This window comes from Nyctereutes procyonoides, unplaced genomic scaffold, assembly GCF_905146905.1.
Source record: "Nyctereutes procyonoides isolate TBG_1078 unplaced genomic scaffold, NYPRO_anot_genome, whole genome shotgun sequence".
Classification (NCBI taxonomy): domain Eukaryota; kingdom Metazoa; phylum Chordata; class Mammalia; order Carnivora; family Canidae; genus Nyctereutes; species Nyctereutes procyonoides.
Genome location: NW_026575049.1, coordinates 18,234,149 through 18,249,340, shown reverse-complemented (window position 1 = coordinate 18,249,340; position 15,192 = coordinate 18,234,149). Strand labels below are relative to the sequence as shown.

Sequence of the window (15,192 nt, the reverse complement as noted above, 5' to 3'; positions counted from 1 at the left end):
GACCAGGAAAACCTCCCTTCCAGGCTCCAGACCTGCTACCCTCCATGCCACGCTCTAAACGCCCATAAAGTAGGTTCTTTTTCCTAAATCTGACTTTAAAAATAAAAACAGTCTTTGGAAAACTACCTTTGCCTCTTAATTTAAAAAGCTTCTTAAAACCATTCACATCAAAACAAGAAGTCTGAAGAGCCACGAGCAGGGCTTTACCCCAGGGCCGGGGAGGATGCCCCCAGGCACCAAGCGGGCAGCCAGCGGCACAGCCCCCGGACAGGCCTCTGCTTGGGCTGTGACACGCGGGAGATAAAGCAGTTTACGTAATCCGAGAGGATACCCGTCCTCTCCACGCACACTTCTCGTTAAAGCTGCAAACTGCCCCAAAAGCAGGCAGTATTGTAACTCCGGTTGTTCTGAAAGCGGAAAGCTACAGCTTCTGGGCCCCCTCCCATCTCAGAACCACGTCCTGAGAATCCTCCCTAAGGAACCTGCCCGGGGGGCCCTGCTCGGACTCAGCAGGTCACAGCAGGACCCGAGCCCCTCTGTGCACCCCCCCAGCGCGGGTCCCCGGGCATCCGAGCTGCAGACACGGTGGCCGATGCCAGGCGGGGCTCTGCATCCTCGGGCCCCGAGTCACTCCCGGGCAGCACCTGCGGCCAGCGCAGAGGAATCACCGCGGGCCCTCCCCCAGCGAGCGCGCCCTGGCTCACCTCTGGCCTCTCTCTCGGGCCTCACGCCAGGCTCCCACCCTGACCCCGCACCAGCGGTCCTGCCCCCACCTCTGTCCTGGCCAGGTGGGCGTCACCAACACGGGGGTGGCCACGAGGGCCAGCAGGGCGCGAGGGAGCCCTCCGTCCCCACGCACCCGCCCGCGCCTCACCAGACACAAAGGCAAAGATGTGCCTGCAGGGGCCTCCTCTCCCTGCACCTGCCCTGAGCTGCGCTCGGCCCAGACAGCTCACAGGAGCACTGGGGAGGCGCGTGGGGCCCGGCCCGGGCTGCTCGGGTCAGCAGGCGTGAAGCACCGCCGCCAGCCAGGCACCACATGGGCTGCCGACCCTGGGCCTGGCGAGCCCCACGGCTGCACCTCTGCGCCCGGCTGCACCCTGGCTGGGCCAACCCCACACCACAAGCTAACGCACAAACACAAACACTCACTGCCGCTAACAACGACGGCATAGAGCCACACGTGAGCCGCACCTGAGCCATGCTCGACTCCCTTCTGGAATAAGCCCTGTTCACGTAAATACCAATGTCCCAAATTCCACTCCTTCCTTCATAAGAGCAAAGCGGTTCCCGCCAGGAGCCTGTTTCACACTAGCTGCTCTGGAAATTCTAAAGATGCACTTGTGGCTGCAGAGGAGCGGCTCGCCAACTATCGGACCAGACCCGTACACCCCAGAGCGCAGGAGCTCGGAGGCTCCGGCGTGGGGCCCTGGCCTCCCGTGACCCCGACCAAAGGCTGTCTCACCACCACCTGGCCTCAGGCTTCCTCGCCTCATCCTCAAGGGAGAGGGCGACAGATGCACGTGCTCCCCGAGAGCCCTCTTATAACCGTGACCAGTCCTCGCACGCTCCCACGTGCCATGTGGGGGAAGTAGGACCCGGCAAGCCGCAAGCCCGCTCCTGTGCAGACTCGGATACAAATCACAACAGGCCTGAGGGAGCCTGAGAGAGCCTAAGGGAGCCTTCGGGAAGAGAAAGGCACGATCTTGAAGCATGAGGACAGGGCCCAAAGCACGGCTGGAGTCCCAGCGAGGACATGAAAGCCCTGGGCTCGCAGTCCTCCCAAAGCCACCTGTCTTCGCTACCCTGCGCCTGTCAGGCACCCGGGACCACGCTCTGGGGAGAGGCGGAGACCGAAGCGCCCGCGCTGGAACACCTGCAGCGCCGACGCAGAGCTGAGGAGGAGCACGGGACCCCCCAGAGGAGGGCGCCTCAGCGGGCCCAGCCCCATCAGAACCCCCAAGGTGACAACACAGACGGGTGCCCAGGTGACAGGATCACCTCGCAGCCCCGCACCCTCATCTTTCAGAGTACTCTCGGTGCTTGTCCCGTGACCAGGATCACGAGTTCCCCTTTCTACATCAGCTCCCAGAGCGTCTGCTCCTGGCTGTCCCCTCCAGCCTTGCAGGAGGACACCCCACCCCACGTGGAAGTCCCGCTGCTGCCCGCGGCCTCCCCGAAGCCTGCCTTCTCCCCACCTGCACCGCCCACTGGCCGCCAGGGCGCTGTCCTCTCCACGAGGATTCCAGCCCGTCTTTGTCACATGTCCCTGCACTCTTCCTTCAAAACGACCCCAGCACCACAGGGCAGCACATGTGGGCTGGGGGGCGGGGGGGGGGGGCGCCCGCCTGCTGGAGGGATCTGAGCTGTGCAGCAAGACGGCTGGGACGACGGGGAAGACGCGGCGTCCAGACACGCCCCATCACGCCCCTCATGACCCAGAATGACCGGTTCACAAGCTTTGCCCACTCTCTTTTCAGGGCAAGTAACAGTGTTTTCCTACGAAGACAGATTAGCTCAGCCAGAGTGACAGCTCAGGCTGCAGGAGGGACCTGGATGGGACGAAGGTGGGCACCCTGCTCCAGGGCTAACGGCCGGGGCCACCAGCATCCAGGCCTACAGGAGAGCTGCTCTTCGGGACAGAACTGCCCCGGGGCGCCCGCGTGGCTCAGACAAGCGTCCGAATCTCGTTGGGCTCAGGTCATGACTGCAGGGTCCTGAGATGGAGCACCAGGCCGGGCTCCATGATATGGGCGTGAAACCTGCCTGAGGTTGTCTCCTGGCTCCTGGCTGCAAAAGACAGCCTCTCCTCTGCTCCGAGGACACACTGTAGCTCCTATCCCCCAAGAGGGAGCTTCTGGAGTCTGCATCCCACACCAGGGGGCCTAGACAGAGGCACCGTGAACTGAAACCAGGCAGGCAGAGGATGAGGGCAAGCTGCCTGCACAAGAGGTCACCTCCCAGGAGAAACAGAGGCTCGAGGGCTGCAGCTCATCCCCACCAACCGCCTCGTGCAACAAGGTTGGCAGGAAGTGAATCAGGAAGACTGCTCGGGTGTACAGGGCCCGTGGAGCGTCTACACCAGGACACCGCAGGGCCGCCCGCTGCTGCAGGTGCCCCCAGCACAGTCCAGACTGCAAGCCAAAGTGCCCGCGGCGTGGCCCTGGGGAGCCTGACTATACCTTCTTCTCTCCTATAAAACTAAAATGTGTAGACTCTCTGCTAAAAGTAAGAGATCAGAAGAGGGGGCAGCGTTTTCTATGAGGTTCCACATGCTCCAACAACGGGGCTGCTGTTCTCCCCTGACAGTCCCTGTCCCGAGCACAAAGCCCGCCACCTGCAGCCACCTGCAGCCACATGCAGCCACCTGAGGCCAGCACCAGCACGGCAGTTCCCTGGGGTTCCCACTGGGCAGGTGGGTTTCTCTTCGTTTACGTCCTACACACAGAGACATGGCCAATGACCAGCTCTCCTCCCAGACACATGTCCCAGGTAAGATCGGCAGCTCCCATCCTGTGCAGTGACGTGTCAGGAGGCCCATGAGGCAGCTCCAGGTCTGACCCCTGCTCCCTGGTGACAGCATGTGCGTCACCTTCCACCCTATCAGAGGAGTGTTCCAGCAACAGCGGCATCACGGCCCTTTCAACAGCAGATGTGACCAACAGAACCATCCCACTTGTCACAGAAGCCACCTCTACTCTTCACTCTAGACAACGTACAAGGTCTATGCTACCCTTTTTAAATAGTGTTTCATTAACTAGTTTAAAAAAAAAAATCCTTATTCTGCATCTTAAACCTTGTGCCTGTTTAAGCGGCGCCAACCGTACCAGGAAACAGAAGCCCGGTGGGGGCTCCCGGGGGTCAGTGAGGACAGACACTGAGCATGTGCTTACCTTCCTCCCCCGTCTCCTGCCCCAGCTGAGCACCTTCCTCTTCAAAGCTTCCAATACCTGATTCCGCAGGCGGGGGCTGGCTGTGCTGCTGGCTCAGTTTGTTTCGAAGGACAGCAATCTCCTTTTTCAGGAGCTTGGCCCGCTTGCTCCGAGACCCGCTGGACTTCATGGCACACGTGAGGTCCAGTTTGTCCAGCAGCTCTCTCAGCTGCTCCTCCAGGACCATGTGGGCCCTGTTGGCTGGGTTCAGCAACCTGTCCACTGAAGCCAAAGGATACTTCGTCAGTCATCAACCGTGGCGGTGCCCCCCGTGGTGCCCCCGAAACCACTTGACCGGCACGGGCCCTGCCCGCGGGAGCCCCAAATGCCCCTCCAACGCTCACGCCACACCCACGACTGGCTGCAGCCATAGGGACACGAGCTTTCACCCCTGGGCGTCCAGACGCTCCTAGAGGAAAGCTTCTAGGTCCACGGCTGGCCGGCCAGGCGCACGGGGACACAGCACACTGAGGCAGGGCTAGCGCCTCTCCTGGTGCGCGCCCAAACCAAGCCCTCCAGTGAAGACCAGAAGCTGGGGCAGAAGAAGGCCCAAGAGGACGACCCCACCCACGTCCCCCACCTGTGCAGACAGGGGCCGGGACCAACTCACGTCCGTGCTGGCCTCTAGACCCAGAACACCGCCTGGCTCTACAGCGACAGGCCACACAATGCACAGGTCGCTCTCAACTTCAGGCGTATTTATTACAAAAATCCCTAGCAACTTTAATTTCAGCAAAACAACAAGATAAAACACAAATTACCTGAAGTTAGTGAAAGGTGGCTAAGAAAAAAACCAGTCTTTGGAGCTAAAATAAAGCTAGGAGTGAGAGCGGAAGGTGGGAAGAGACAAAGACCACAACACAACTGCCAGCAGCAAGAGGCACCTTCCTCCAGAAACAAGCGTTTACTGAAAGCATCTGTGCTTCTTACTAAGTAACGAGACATTAGCATCGAGAAATAAATAAGAGCGTCCAAATCTAACAGCTTGGCTTGTATCCATACGGTCTCTGTCTACGGTAACAGCCTCAAAAACGTTCATATAACGAAAATGCTATTTGAGGCCTCAAAGAAAATGGCCTCACACCATTTCGCGTCTGTACCTTTAAGCAGACGAGGGACAGCCCTGTGTGCGCCGCCCACCCTGAGGCCACCCGAGGCAGCCCCTGGGCCTCCATGCACCCAAGCAGACCCGAGGGAGAGAGAGGAAGCAGCACCCAGCGCCGCGACACGCACCCCACCAGCTCCACCACCTCCCCGCACAAATGCGGGAAAAATAAATGAAGACTTCCCATCCTTGAGTTTATCCCTGGTGAGAACATGGGTGCAGGACTTTACTGGGAAACCCCACGGAGACCTACATGCCCCTCTCCTCCAAGACCCGACACTCCAGAGCCAGCCAGGCGCAGCGGCCAGGGCGAGGCACAGGGAAGGCAACCCGTCTCCAGGGCTGGGACAAGTGAACAGACCGCCGTGCCCCGTCTCAGAGGCACACGCCCACAAGGCGTCCTCGGAGTGGATCCAGGTCCACCCAGGGTGCAGCCCCCAACTCAACATTGTCGGGGTCTGTACCCCACCCCATGCAGGCTGTCCCCTACAGACAGAGCCGCTGGCCACTGTGTCCCTAATGGGCCCTTGAAACACACCTGTGTCCACAGAAACGTACGAGGGGCATCAAACACACATGGTGTGGCAAAGAAAAATTAAAAGCCAACTACACTCAGTAATTCTCGTGGAGACCACGTGCTACAAGCACAATACATTAGGAGCACTGAGTCAAAAATCCGCCTTTGAAGTCAATTCCTTCCCTTTCGTCATGAACTACTGGGAAACGTACGATCACGTATGCGGCTCGTGCTCTAGTCCCACTGGGCCATGCGGACGCGGTGTGCGGGCAAGCGCGTGCCCCAGCCTGTGCCCGTGCTCGGGGCTGGTGCTTACCGTCGTCCCAGGAGAAAGGCCGCCGGGGGGCCGCCGCAGGCCGCTCAGGCAGGTGCATCCCCGAGGCCTCCTCGAAGCCGATGCTGTCCGCCTGGCGCCTGGCCTGCCTCAGAACGACACCGCCCTGATCGCGCAGCCTCACGGCGGCTCTATAAAACACCGTGTCCTTGGCGTTGTACTTCATGCAGTTATCTACAATGAGATTAAAATCCTCCTCAAACTCAGTGAGGTGTCTATACCCTTGAGCTTCTAACCGTTTCCTCATTGTGGCAAAGTCCATGGGATGTTTAATGTGATCCAAATAATCTGGTACCTAATTTCGGGGAGGAAAAATAAGCATTTACAAACAAAGAAGGAGTCTTATCCAAGCTCTATAACCCCACACACCCGCTACTCTACACAGGACACACGCACACGCACAGCACCGGTGCCTCTCTCACAGCGTCAGTGCGGCGTGCAGACGCGCCCCACGGAAACCCCACATTCGGCCAGGGGCCCCTCCAACTCAAACTCCTCAAACTGAACACACAGCAACCGGTGCGCCTATCTGGGCAGAGAGCCGCCGTGCACGGACAGGATCTCTCTGAGGGGGGACTCCCACCTCTTGTTCCCACCACTTTACAGGGAAACCTATCGCTTTTATCACTTAAAAGGGAACGTGCTAAAATGAAATGCTAGGAGACCCCTAAGCGCACACCCCGCACCTAGTAGTGAACGGTTACTCCCTAGGCCGCCGGGGAGCCCCATGCCGAGCGGGTGAACACTCACCTCCTTCAGGCTCACCGGCTGCGCAAAGATCCGAGCCGGGTCCTTCTCCTGCAGCTGGTCCAGGACGGAGCGCAGCAGCACCGTGAGCGGGGTCAGCCGCAGCTCCAAGGCCATCTGCTCCACCTTCACCTGCCAAATGCGGCACTCGGTTGGAACGCTCACCGCGGCACTCGAAACACTCACCACGGCCCTCTGGGGACGGCGACCCCACCAAGCGCCCACTGCCCTGGCCCACGCCGACTCAGCTGCCCCGCCCCGCCCCCCCAAGGGCCGGCGACGCTGCCCCCGCAGTCACACCAAGCCTCCTCCAGACAGAGGTCAACGTCCCCCCTCGTCCTGCTGCTGCCCGAGAACGAGGGCAGGAGGCCCTGGGAGGAGGCAGGGCGAAGGCCTGCAGGCACAGCCGGCCCCAGGCACCCTGGGAGCCCACACGGGGCTGCAGACCGTGCAGGGGAGGCTTGAGGGGCGCCCAGCCTCACCTGCTCCCGCTTGAGCTTCTCTCGCTTGCGCAGGAGCTCGATGAGCAGACGCGCGCGCTCCAAGTCATGCCGCAGCCGCTGCCAATACTTCAGCTTCTCTTTGGCAGCTTGAATCTCCTCATCGTTTTCTCTCTGGGAAAATCAGTCACAAGTCAGCCAGAACCCCTCAGAGGAGACCCCAGGGCCCGGGAACTCGGGGCCGCCGCAGGAAGCCCTGTGCCCGCATGAGCCAGCCAGGACACCAAGCAGCAGGCCCGAGGGGACCCAGGGCCGACGTCGCGGGCCCGGACTCGCCCCACAGAGCACCCCGGGGTGCCCACACGCCCGGCACGCTCCAGACCCAGAAGCTGGGAGGACAGACGCCACGCACGAGCACAGAGCCAGCGGAGTCAAGGTGAGCGGGGCGGCTGTCGCAGGCCACGGCCTCCCACCCGCTGGACACGGGGAGGGACAGAGCGGCCCGGGGAGCAAACAGCAGCAGGAGCCCACTGCAGGGGAGCCGGTGCTGTCCGGCCCCAGCGGCCGTGAAGCCTCCTGGTTCGGGGTCACCGCTTGAGCACCTCCTCCTTCCCTGGCAAAATAAACATGCCCCCGAACCCAACACAGCCCGCGACCCACCCATTTCCACTCCAGGATTTTCAGAAATAAGTACACCATGCCCAGAGAGCAAAGAGCTGGAGGGCACCCCCGACCACGGGCAGGGGACAACCGCTGTGGCCACGATGGGGAAGCCAGGGAGTGGCAGGACGCAGCAGCCCAGGACGGCCCCACACGACAGCCAGAGAGACCTTCCCAGCTCAGAGTGGCACCTGAACCCCAGGAAATCCCGCCCCAAGGTTCTGTGCACTCCCGTCCACGCGTCCCGCCCCACCCTAGGCCCAGGCCATCTAGGCAGCACCTCAAAGGCCGCGCGTGCCGGGAGCCGAAGGCACCCATCCGCCCAACCACAGCTCCTGGGGCAGACCCAGGGCAGACGGCGGAGGAAGCAGCAGTCGGGGCACTCCTCCACCTGCCCCGGAACCCCAGCTCCGCTGAGACGCACCCACCTGTCCCCGGGCAGGCTTCCCACAGGTGCCTGGGGCCTCCTGACCACAGCGGCCTAGGACACCTTCTGCAACCACACGCACACGTGACCTGGACCCAGGCGGCGTCCGCATCGCAGGGGCTTTACCTCGACACCCCTGTGGCCTTGGGCAGGTCGCTCACCGTCAGATTCCATTCCATACTCATCAGACCCCTTCTCTCTGGACCACCGCCCCGCAGGCTTCCAGCCCACCCCATCACACAGAGCTTGAACAGCCCACACACCAGGCAGGGCCCCTCCCCGGGCACCCCCACTCCCTGTCTCAATGCTGAGCACCTAGCAGGGGACAACACGGCTCTCGCTCCAGTGGCTCTCGCTCCAGGGTCTGCGGGCAGAGTCGGTGATGAGGCTACAAGACCCTCCTCGCTATCAAGCAGATGGGAAGGCTGGGCCAGCACTCCGGTTCTGCGAGACACCAATCACACAACTCCTTTTAACGTTATTTAAAAGTCTCGGGCGTTAAGTAGGAGTTGACGGTGATATCAGCTGCATAGACGCGGCCAGGAAATACATTAAAAAGTAGTTTAGGGGATCCCTGGGTGGCGCAGCGGTTTGGCGCCTGCCTTCGGCCCAGGGCGCGATCCTGGAGACCCAGGATCGAATCCCACATCGGGCTCCCGGTGCATGGAGCCTGCTTCTCCCTCTATGTCTCTGCGCCTCTCTCTCTCTCTCTCTCTCTCTGTGACTATCATAAGTAAAAATAAAAAAAAATAAAAAAGTAGTTTAAAAAAACCGATTTCCCCAAAAGCATCTGAAAATCACCTCATCCGTTACTCTAAATAAACTCTCTGAAAACATCAAGCAAAAGGACGTTGGGCCAGGCAAACCCACAAGGCAGAAGCTGTGCTTGCCCTGCACTCGCTGCCCTGGCTGGAGGCTGCGCACGGCCGCGGGGTCGCTCTCCCCGCACACAACGCCTGCAGTATGGGACCCAACCCCAGGCACAGCCTCAGCACCTCCACCTACGCAGAAGGGCCTGAGCATCCAGACTCCACTGTCAGGTCAGCTTTATCTCCTACGTAAAAATCTACCCGAGAAGACTCCACGAAACAGAAGGAAAGCAAAGTGATTTCTGGTGCCGAGAAGCTATCAGGAAAGAGAATTGTAAAGACCAAGTTTATCACCTTCCCCCTGACAGATGGAGCCTGCTGGAAGGAGGGGACAGGGCAGGCCAGCCCCAAGAGGTGAGGACCGCAGCACATCCCCCGAGTCCCTGGGCACCACCAACCACTTAAGACCCCAAGAGGCAGTGGTCCCCTGCCCCTGGAGCAGGACGCTTGGAGGGGCCCAGCTCCTGTGAACCTCAGCCAGGATGTTGGCCAGAGGCTCCACCCCCAGCACAGCAGGGTGACCGCGTGGTCCTAAAGCCACCAGAGGGAAGCACCACAGTGAACGGGCGGACGTGCTGGCTCTGCCCCTTGCCTAACAAGACAGGAGCTTTGCCCTCAGCCACCCCCATCCCCAACCAGGGTCCGCGGACAGCGGAGGATGAGCTCTGCAGAAGGGCTGTGAAGGCCCCAGCAAGGTGCCCACAGGGACCCTGCGCTCGGGCCGGACCAGAAGAGCTCAGCTTAGGTCTTCCAACTCCTCGAAGACCACTGTGCACAGCAGCGTCCAGGACCGCCAACCCAAGGCACCTTGTCTGCCCGGACACGAGGGACCTCACCCCCGGGCCAGCTGGTCCCGTCTGTCTGTCTCCCCATCGTTGGGTCGGCCATGGAAGGAAGGAAGGGCTGCCCCCAACCTCTCCCACAGCCCACCCCAGACTGGGCTCCCAGAAACGCAGACAGATGAATCCAAGTAAACCTCACATCAAGTATGTCCAATTTTCAGACACACGTGAGCCTCACACTGAGCCTTGAATGTTCCACGTGGAACGTTGGTGTACTAGACCATGGGGTGGACTTCACAGGGTGAAGTGGGAAAGGCAGTGTAGACGCTCACGCTGGGAGGGTGGAGGACGCAGGGCGCCCGTGCGGGCCTCGTGGGGAGCTCCCGAGCACCACATCACCACGTCCCCCCGCAGGAACGCACCCTGCGGGTCAGCCCAAATGCTCTCCAGGACACCAGCACCTAAGCTGCACCAGCTCAAATCTACGCCGCTCCTTCGCCCAGGACACAACACCCCCACACCTCACTTTCCTGTCCCTACGCATTTATTTCGTAGGGAGCAACCCGGCTGGTCGCTCCCACCGGCCCACCTGTCCCAACGGGGAGGAGGGACGAACGGGCTACAGATCACCGAGGCAGACATCGCTAACAAAGACCCCCAGGTGACGTGGTCTAGCGCAGATTCTGAGGCCCCAGGTCCGTGTGTGCAGGATGCGCACGGCCCCCAGGATGGGCGGCATGCCCAAGACATAGGCATAGAGCCACCCCAGTCCGCGGCCCCAACACACTCGGGACATTCGCACAGCCCGGCCTCAAGTGTGCGTGCATCCAGCCACGAGCTCGACCGAGTGGGGCCCCTTCAGTAGACCCAAGTACCGCACGCAGCAGCCCCTGGCCCAGCAACCTTGGACGCCCATGGCATGGGACTCGGACGGCGCTGAAGGCACCAGGCCGGACGGGCTCCAAGCAGCTCCTTCCTTCCTTCCCCAGAGATGGAAAAGGCCAAGGGCACCCCACAGAGGCCCAGAATCTACAGTTTCACTATGGGTCTCAAAAAGGATAAAAAAGACATTAAAATCCACCAAAAAATGTCTTTAAGCACTTAAGTATGTTGATATTTTATGGGGTTTTTTTGTCACCACGGAATAAAAAAAATCCAAGAAGGGTTCCTTAGGAATGGCAGCAGCATCCAGGCCAGGGCAATGGGGGCAGGGTCACACCTGGCCCGGGCCTGCAGGTGGGACCAGGGAAGGCCGCCAGAGACGGGAGCTGCTGTCCTGGCATCTGGGGTGACTGGGTGTCCATTCGCTCCACGACCACACACACAGCTGGGCCGCTCTGCCCACCTGGCCCAGTGGAGCCGCCTCCAGGCTGCCACGGCCCCGCCTGCAGAGCCCCACGGACCAGGAACCTGGTGGACCCAGGAGCATGGCACCCAGCCCTGTCTGCTCGTGTCCCCTCTGACACACTCAGCCACCTGGTGGCTCAGGATCAGCAGCAGGGCGGCCGTGTGGCCATCCGGCATAAACTCATCGGAAGGACAGCTTCCGCCGTGCGCCCCACGGGGCAGGGAGAGGGCAGCCAGCAGCTCTACTCTGCGCCAGGTCCCCCCCAGCCTCCCAGCCTGAGGCCTCATGGACAAGCTCTCCCTACAAAGCTGCCCACTCCCCACAGCATAAAGTGAGCTAATCAAAAATTTTGGGCAAAGTGCCGAAGAACCATTTTTGTCCTCTATTTTTGTGGCATCGCAGAGAGCCAATTTCTTACTTTCTAAATCCATTCTTCCAGAACTGCTTTCCACGCTCAGATGGTTCTACAAACCCAAATTTACCAAAACACAAGAGCTTGTTTGGTTTTGTTCTTTTAAAAAAGCAAATCCCGTTTCCGCTCACTCATGCAGGCTCCTGCCTCCCACCCTCCCACTCTCCCTCCCTCCCTCCCTCCCCACCTCAGCCCTAGAAACAAACCACACCTCCCACGTTTCCAAAACCAGAACTCCCAGCCCAGCACAGGGACCACAGCCTAGGGGGGGCCTCTCCTGCTGCAGGCTCACCCCGGGCATCACCCACATGTGCAGAAACGCCAGGTGGCAGGGACAGAGGAGAGGCGCCCAGACGGCCCAGGGCTTCAACCTTCAACAGCCCTGGGGCATCCAGAGGCCAGCATGGCCTGGCGCATCGTGTGGGGAGAGCAGGAGGGAGAGCGGGAGGGAGAGGGCCACATACCTGCTGCGTGCTCCGCTGGGACTGCAGGCTAGACTGGAGTCTGCGCAGCAGGGGGGCGCCGTTCCTCGACAGCCGTTTGAGCAGCCAGTAGCTGTGCGCTCTCTCCACAAACTGCTTCTTCCGCTGGATGGCCACCTGGTTCGCAATCCTATTTAATCTAAAACACGGAAAGACTCAGAGTTTAGCTTTGAAGGAGCACAGAACACGTTTTTACCGTGGAAACTCAGAACGACAGGGTGGCTCTCCACAAACCACCGCCCATACTCAGCGTCCGCTCTCAGCCACGCACACGAACTGCTGCCTCCTGCGGCCCCGGGCCTGACCACAGGGTCCCCCCGCTGGCCCTGCACCCGAGATGGACGCGTCAAGGGAAGTCCGCCGAGCTGTGCTCTCGCCTCCTGACTCAGGATGCCCTGCTGCCCCTGGGCCCCCTCAAGGACTGGAGGGGGAGGATTGCAAGACACCAGAGTGACAGTGGGGAGCGGCCGTGGGCGACAGCTTCGGGGATGCTAAAATGCATGCGGTTTGTGAAAACACGCGTATGGAGGGGAATTATCATTTAAAAACCCCCAAAAGGCTCGCGGGAGGGCCTCCACATCACCGCTGAGATAGAGCCATGATTCATCAACGTGCTTCACAAGGACAGAGAGACCGTTCGCTCGGTCATCAACTAAGAACTGAATGAAAACACAGATGAGCCAAGATGCTCCTCACTACACACCTAACGCCAAAACGTCGGGACGAAACCAAGGAACCTAAAACCAAATTTTGAAGAAGGTAAATCCTAAATTTTACTAAACCATCAATGAACCAGAGGGCCAGAACGCCCCCTCCCCCGCATGCCCTCCCTGCAATGGTCCTTCTCCTAAAGCTCCAGTCGTTTCAAGACGCTTCCAAATCCTGCTGCTGTGGGCCTCCGTGCTGACTTCTGATGGGCACCTCCCACATGCTGCCCGGCCCCTGGGCTCACCCAGACCCAAGTGCGCAGAGCCAGCACAGCCTCTCGCAGCCAGGCCCAGCTCAGGCGTCTGCCCTGCAAAGGGACCCAATACTGAGGAACCGACACGGGGCAGCTCCACGCGGACCAGGCGGGGGGACTCTGCCAGAGCAGCCCCAGCAGACCCTAGAGAAGACGCCACAAGCTTCTGCAGGCAGGTGCAGAACCCACGCTCAAGTGCGTCCACTGCCTTGCCCGTGAGCACGGGGCCGCGCGTCTACACACCCCAGGACCCTGGGTCACAGCCTCATTGGGAGGTGGGGGGAGGACACCTGTCACAGCACCCAGGAGCACCTGCAACACCGCTGAGGGCGCCAGCAGGAGGTGCTGGGGAACAGCTGGACCCACTCTCAGGCCCGCTCGCAGGGGTCCTTGTCCGCAGCGGGGGCTGTGCTGGTCCTGCGCGCTGCTGGCCCACGTGCTTATGGTGCGATTCCTGACTGAGGCGTGACTCAGATGCCGTACGGTGCATAAACCTGAACGCGCGCGGTGTGCAGATCCCCACCTCTGCACACACGTGCTCTTACACAAGTACACACTCAGCCACTTCGACAGTGAAATGAGGCAACATAAATAAAAGTATTTCTTAACGATGTGAAGGTTTAAGGAAACGCTGTCTGACAATGGGCTTATAAATAAAGATTTTGAACCTCATGAAACAAGCCACCATCTCCTCCGAGACAGGATCTCTGAACCATGAACAGCTTGCAGACCTGAGCAGCAAGGCGTTGATGAAAGTGCATTTCAAGGTGTCCTGGGGTATTCACTGAAAGCCTGCATTCTGAGCTGATGGGTGGGCACAGAGCACCCAGGCACCCACCACGCGCCTCCTAGGATGCACAGCACCTCCTGGGAAGCAGCAGGGCTGGCACTGAGTGCACCCACATCAACCCTGCACCCACCCAGACCCCGGCCCCACAACCAACAGCAGGTGAGGGCAGAGGAAAGCTAGCACACGGGCCAGCCAAGGGACGGGGGCCCAGGGGACTCGCAGCAGGATGCGGATCCGGGTCTCTCAACATTCAACTCCAAAGGGAGAGAGTCCAAAAGGGACCATTGTAAGAGGGGACACAGGACTAGTGTGACTGTAAAGGCACGGCACCCCGCGGTGTTTAGAAAGTGGGTAATAAGGTGAGCCCCGCGCAGGTGAGGACAGAGGCAGGCCCAGGGGCAGAAGCGCTGGCCAGGTCCCGTCTCTCGAGTACAGAGCCTAACAGGGGTGTTCACCCCACTGCCATGCGTTTAAGAGTCTTTCTACTTTTGCATTTTAAGAATTTTTTAAAGATTCATTTGGGGGGGGGGACAGAGGGGGAGAGGGAGAGAGAACACACGCGTGCAGATAGGGAGGGGCAGAGCGAGAAACACTCCACTGAGCAGGGAGAGGCCCCCGGGGGCCTCAATCCCACGACCCTGAAATCATGACCTGAGCCGAAATCAAGAGTTAGATGCTCAACTGTGCCACCCAAATGCCCTTTTAAATATTTTTTTTTAAATACAGGATTTGGCATGGGTATACAAAAAGGTTAAAAGGGGGATCCCTGGGTGGCGCAGCGGTTTGGCGCCTGCCTTTGGCCCAGGGCGCGATCCTGGAGACCCGGGATCGAATCCCACGTCGGGCTCCCGGTGCATGGAGCCTGCTTCTCCCTCTGCCTGTGTCTCTGCCTCTCTCTCTCTCTCTGTGACTGTCATAAGTAAATAAAAAAAAAAAAAATTTAAAAAAAAAAAAAAAAAAAAAAGACTATGTTAAAAAAAAAGGTTAAAAGTTTGATTTTCTCAGGTCTTTCTGAATATGTCTCACACACAAGGTGCCTTCAGGTGAAATATAACCTGGCTTCTGAAGAAACTGAGGGAGGACCCAACAGAAGATCAGTCAATAAAACATCAGCTTGCGATTCTGGCATATAACCTAAACAAAGTTCTTTAAACTGAGTACCTTGCTCCAATAAAACTGCTTTTACACAACCTATTTACGTATGGGATGAGGATGCAGAGTGGCATCCACAGGGGCTGGGGCAGCACCAGGAAAGCAGTACATCCATCTCCGACGCCGCCACATTCACGAAGGCCCATTTCCTGGAGGGACGCGCCCAGCACACACCCCTCGCAGGGAAGGGGCTTCGTGCCACCCGAGCATGGTGGCCTCAGTGGCCCCACCAGA

At 59.7% G+C, this 15,192-nt stretch overlaps 1 protein-coding gene across 6 annotated transcripts in view; it reads right to left on the bottom strand.

Moving 5' to 3' along the window:
- BRD1 (bromodomain containing 1) overlaps positions 1 to 15,192 on the bottom strand; it is a 39,850-nt gene that overhangs the window by 10,280 nt on the left and 14,378 nt on the right. For all 6 annotated transcript variants that reach the window (XR_008664801.1, XM_055327944.1, XM_055327946.1 and 3 more), the window contains exons 3-7: positions 12,038 to 12,194; positions 7,118 to 7,249; positions 6,639 to 6,767; positions 5,871 to 6,183; positions 3,894 to 4,154 (exon numbers count right to left, since the gene is read on the bottom strand). Coding sequence is in view for 5 of the 6 variants with exons in the window: in XM_055327944.1 (XP_055183919.1) it covers positions 3,894 to 4,154; positions 5,871 to 6,183; positions 6,639 to 6,767; positions 7,118 to 7,249; positions 12,038 to 12,194 (992 nt within the window). In the remaining variant the exon portion in view is untranslated. The remainder of the gene's footprint in view (positions 1 to 3,893; positions 4,155 to 5,870; positions 6,184 to 6,638; positions 6,768 to 7,117; positions 7,250 to 12,037; positions 12,195 to 15,192) is intronic.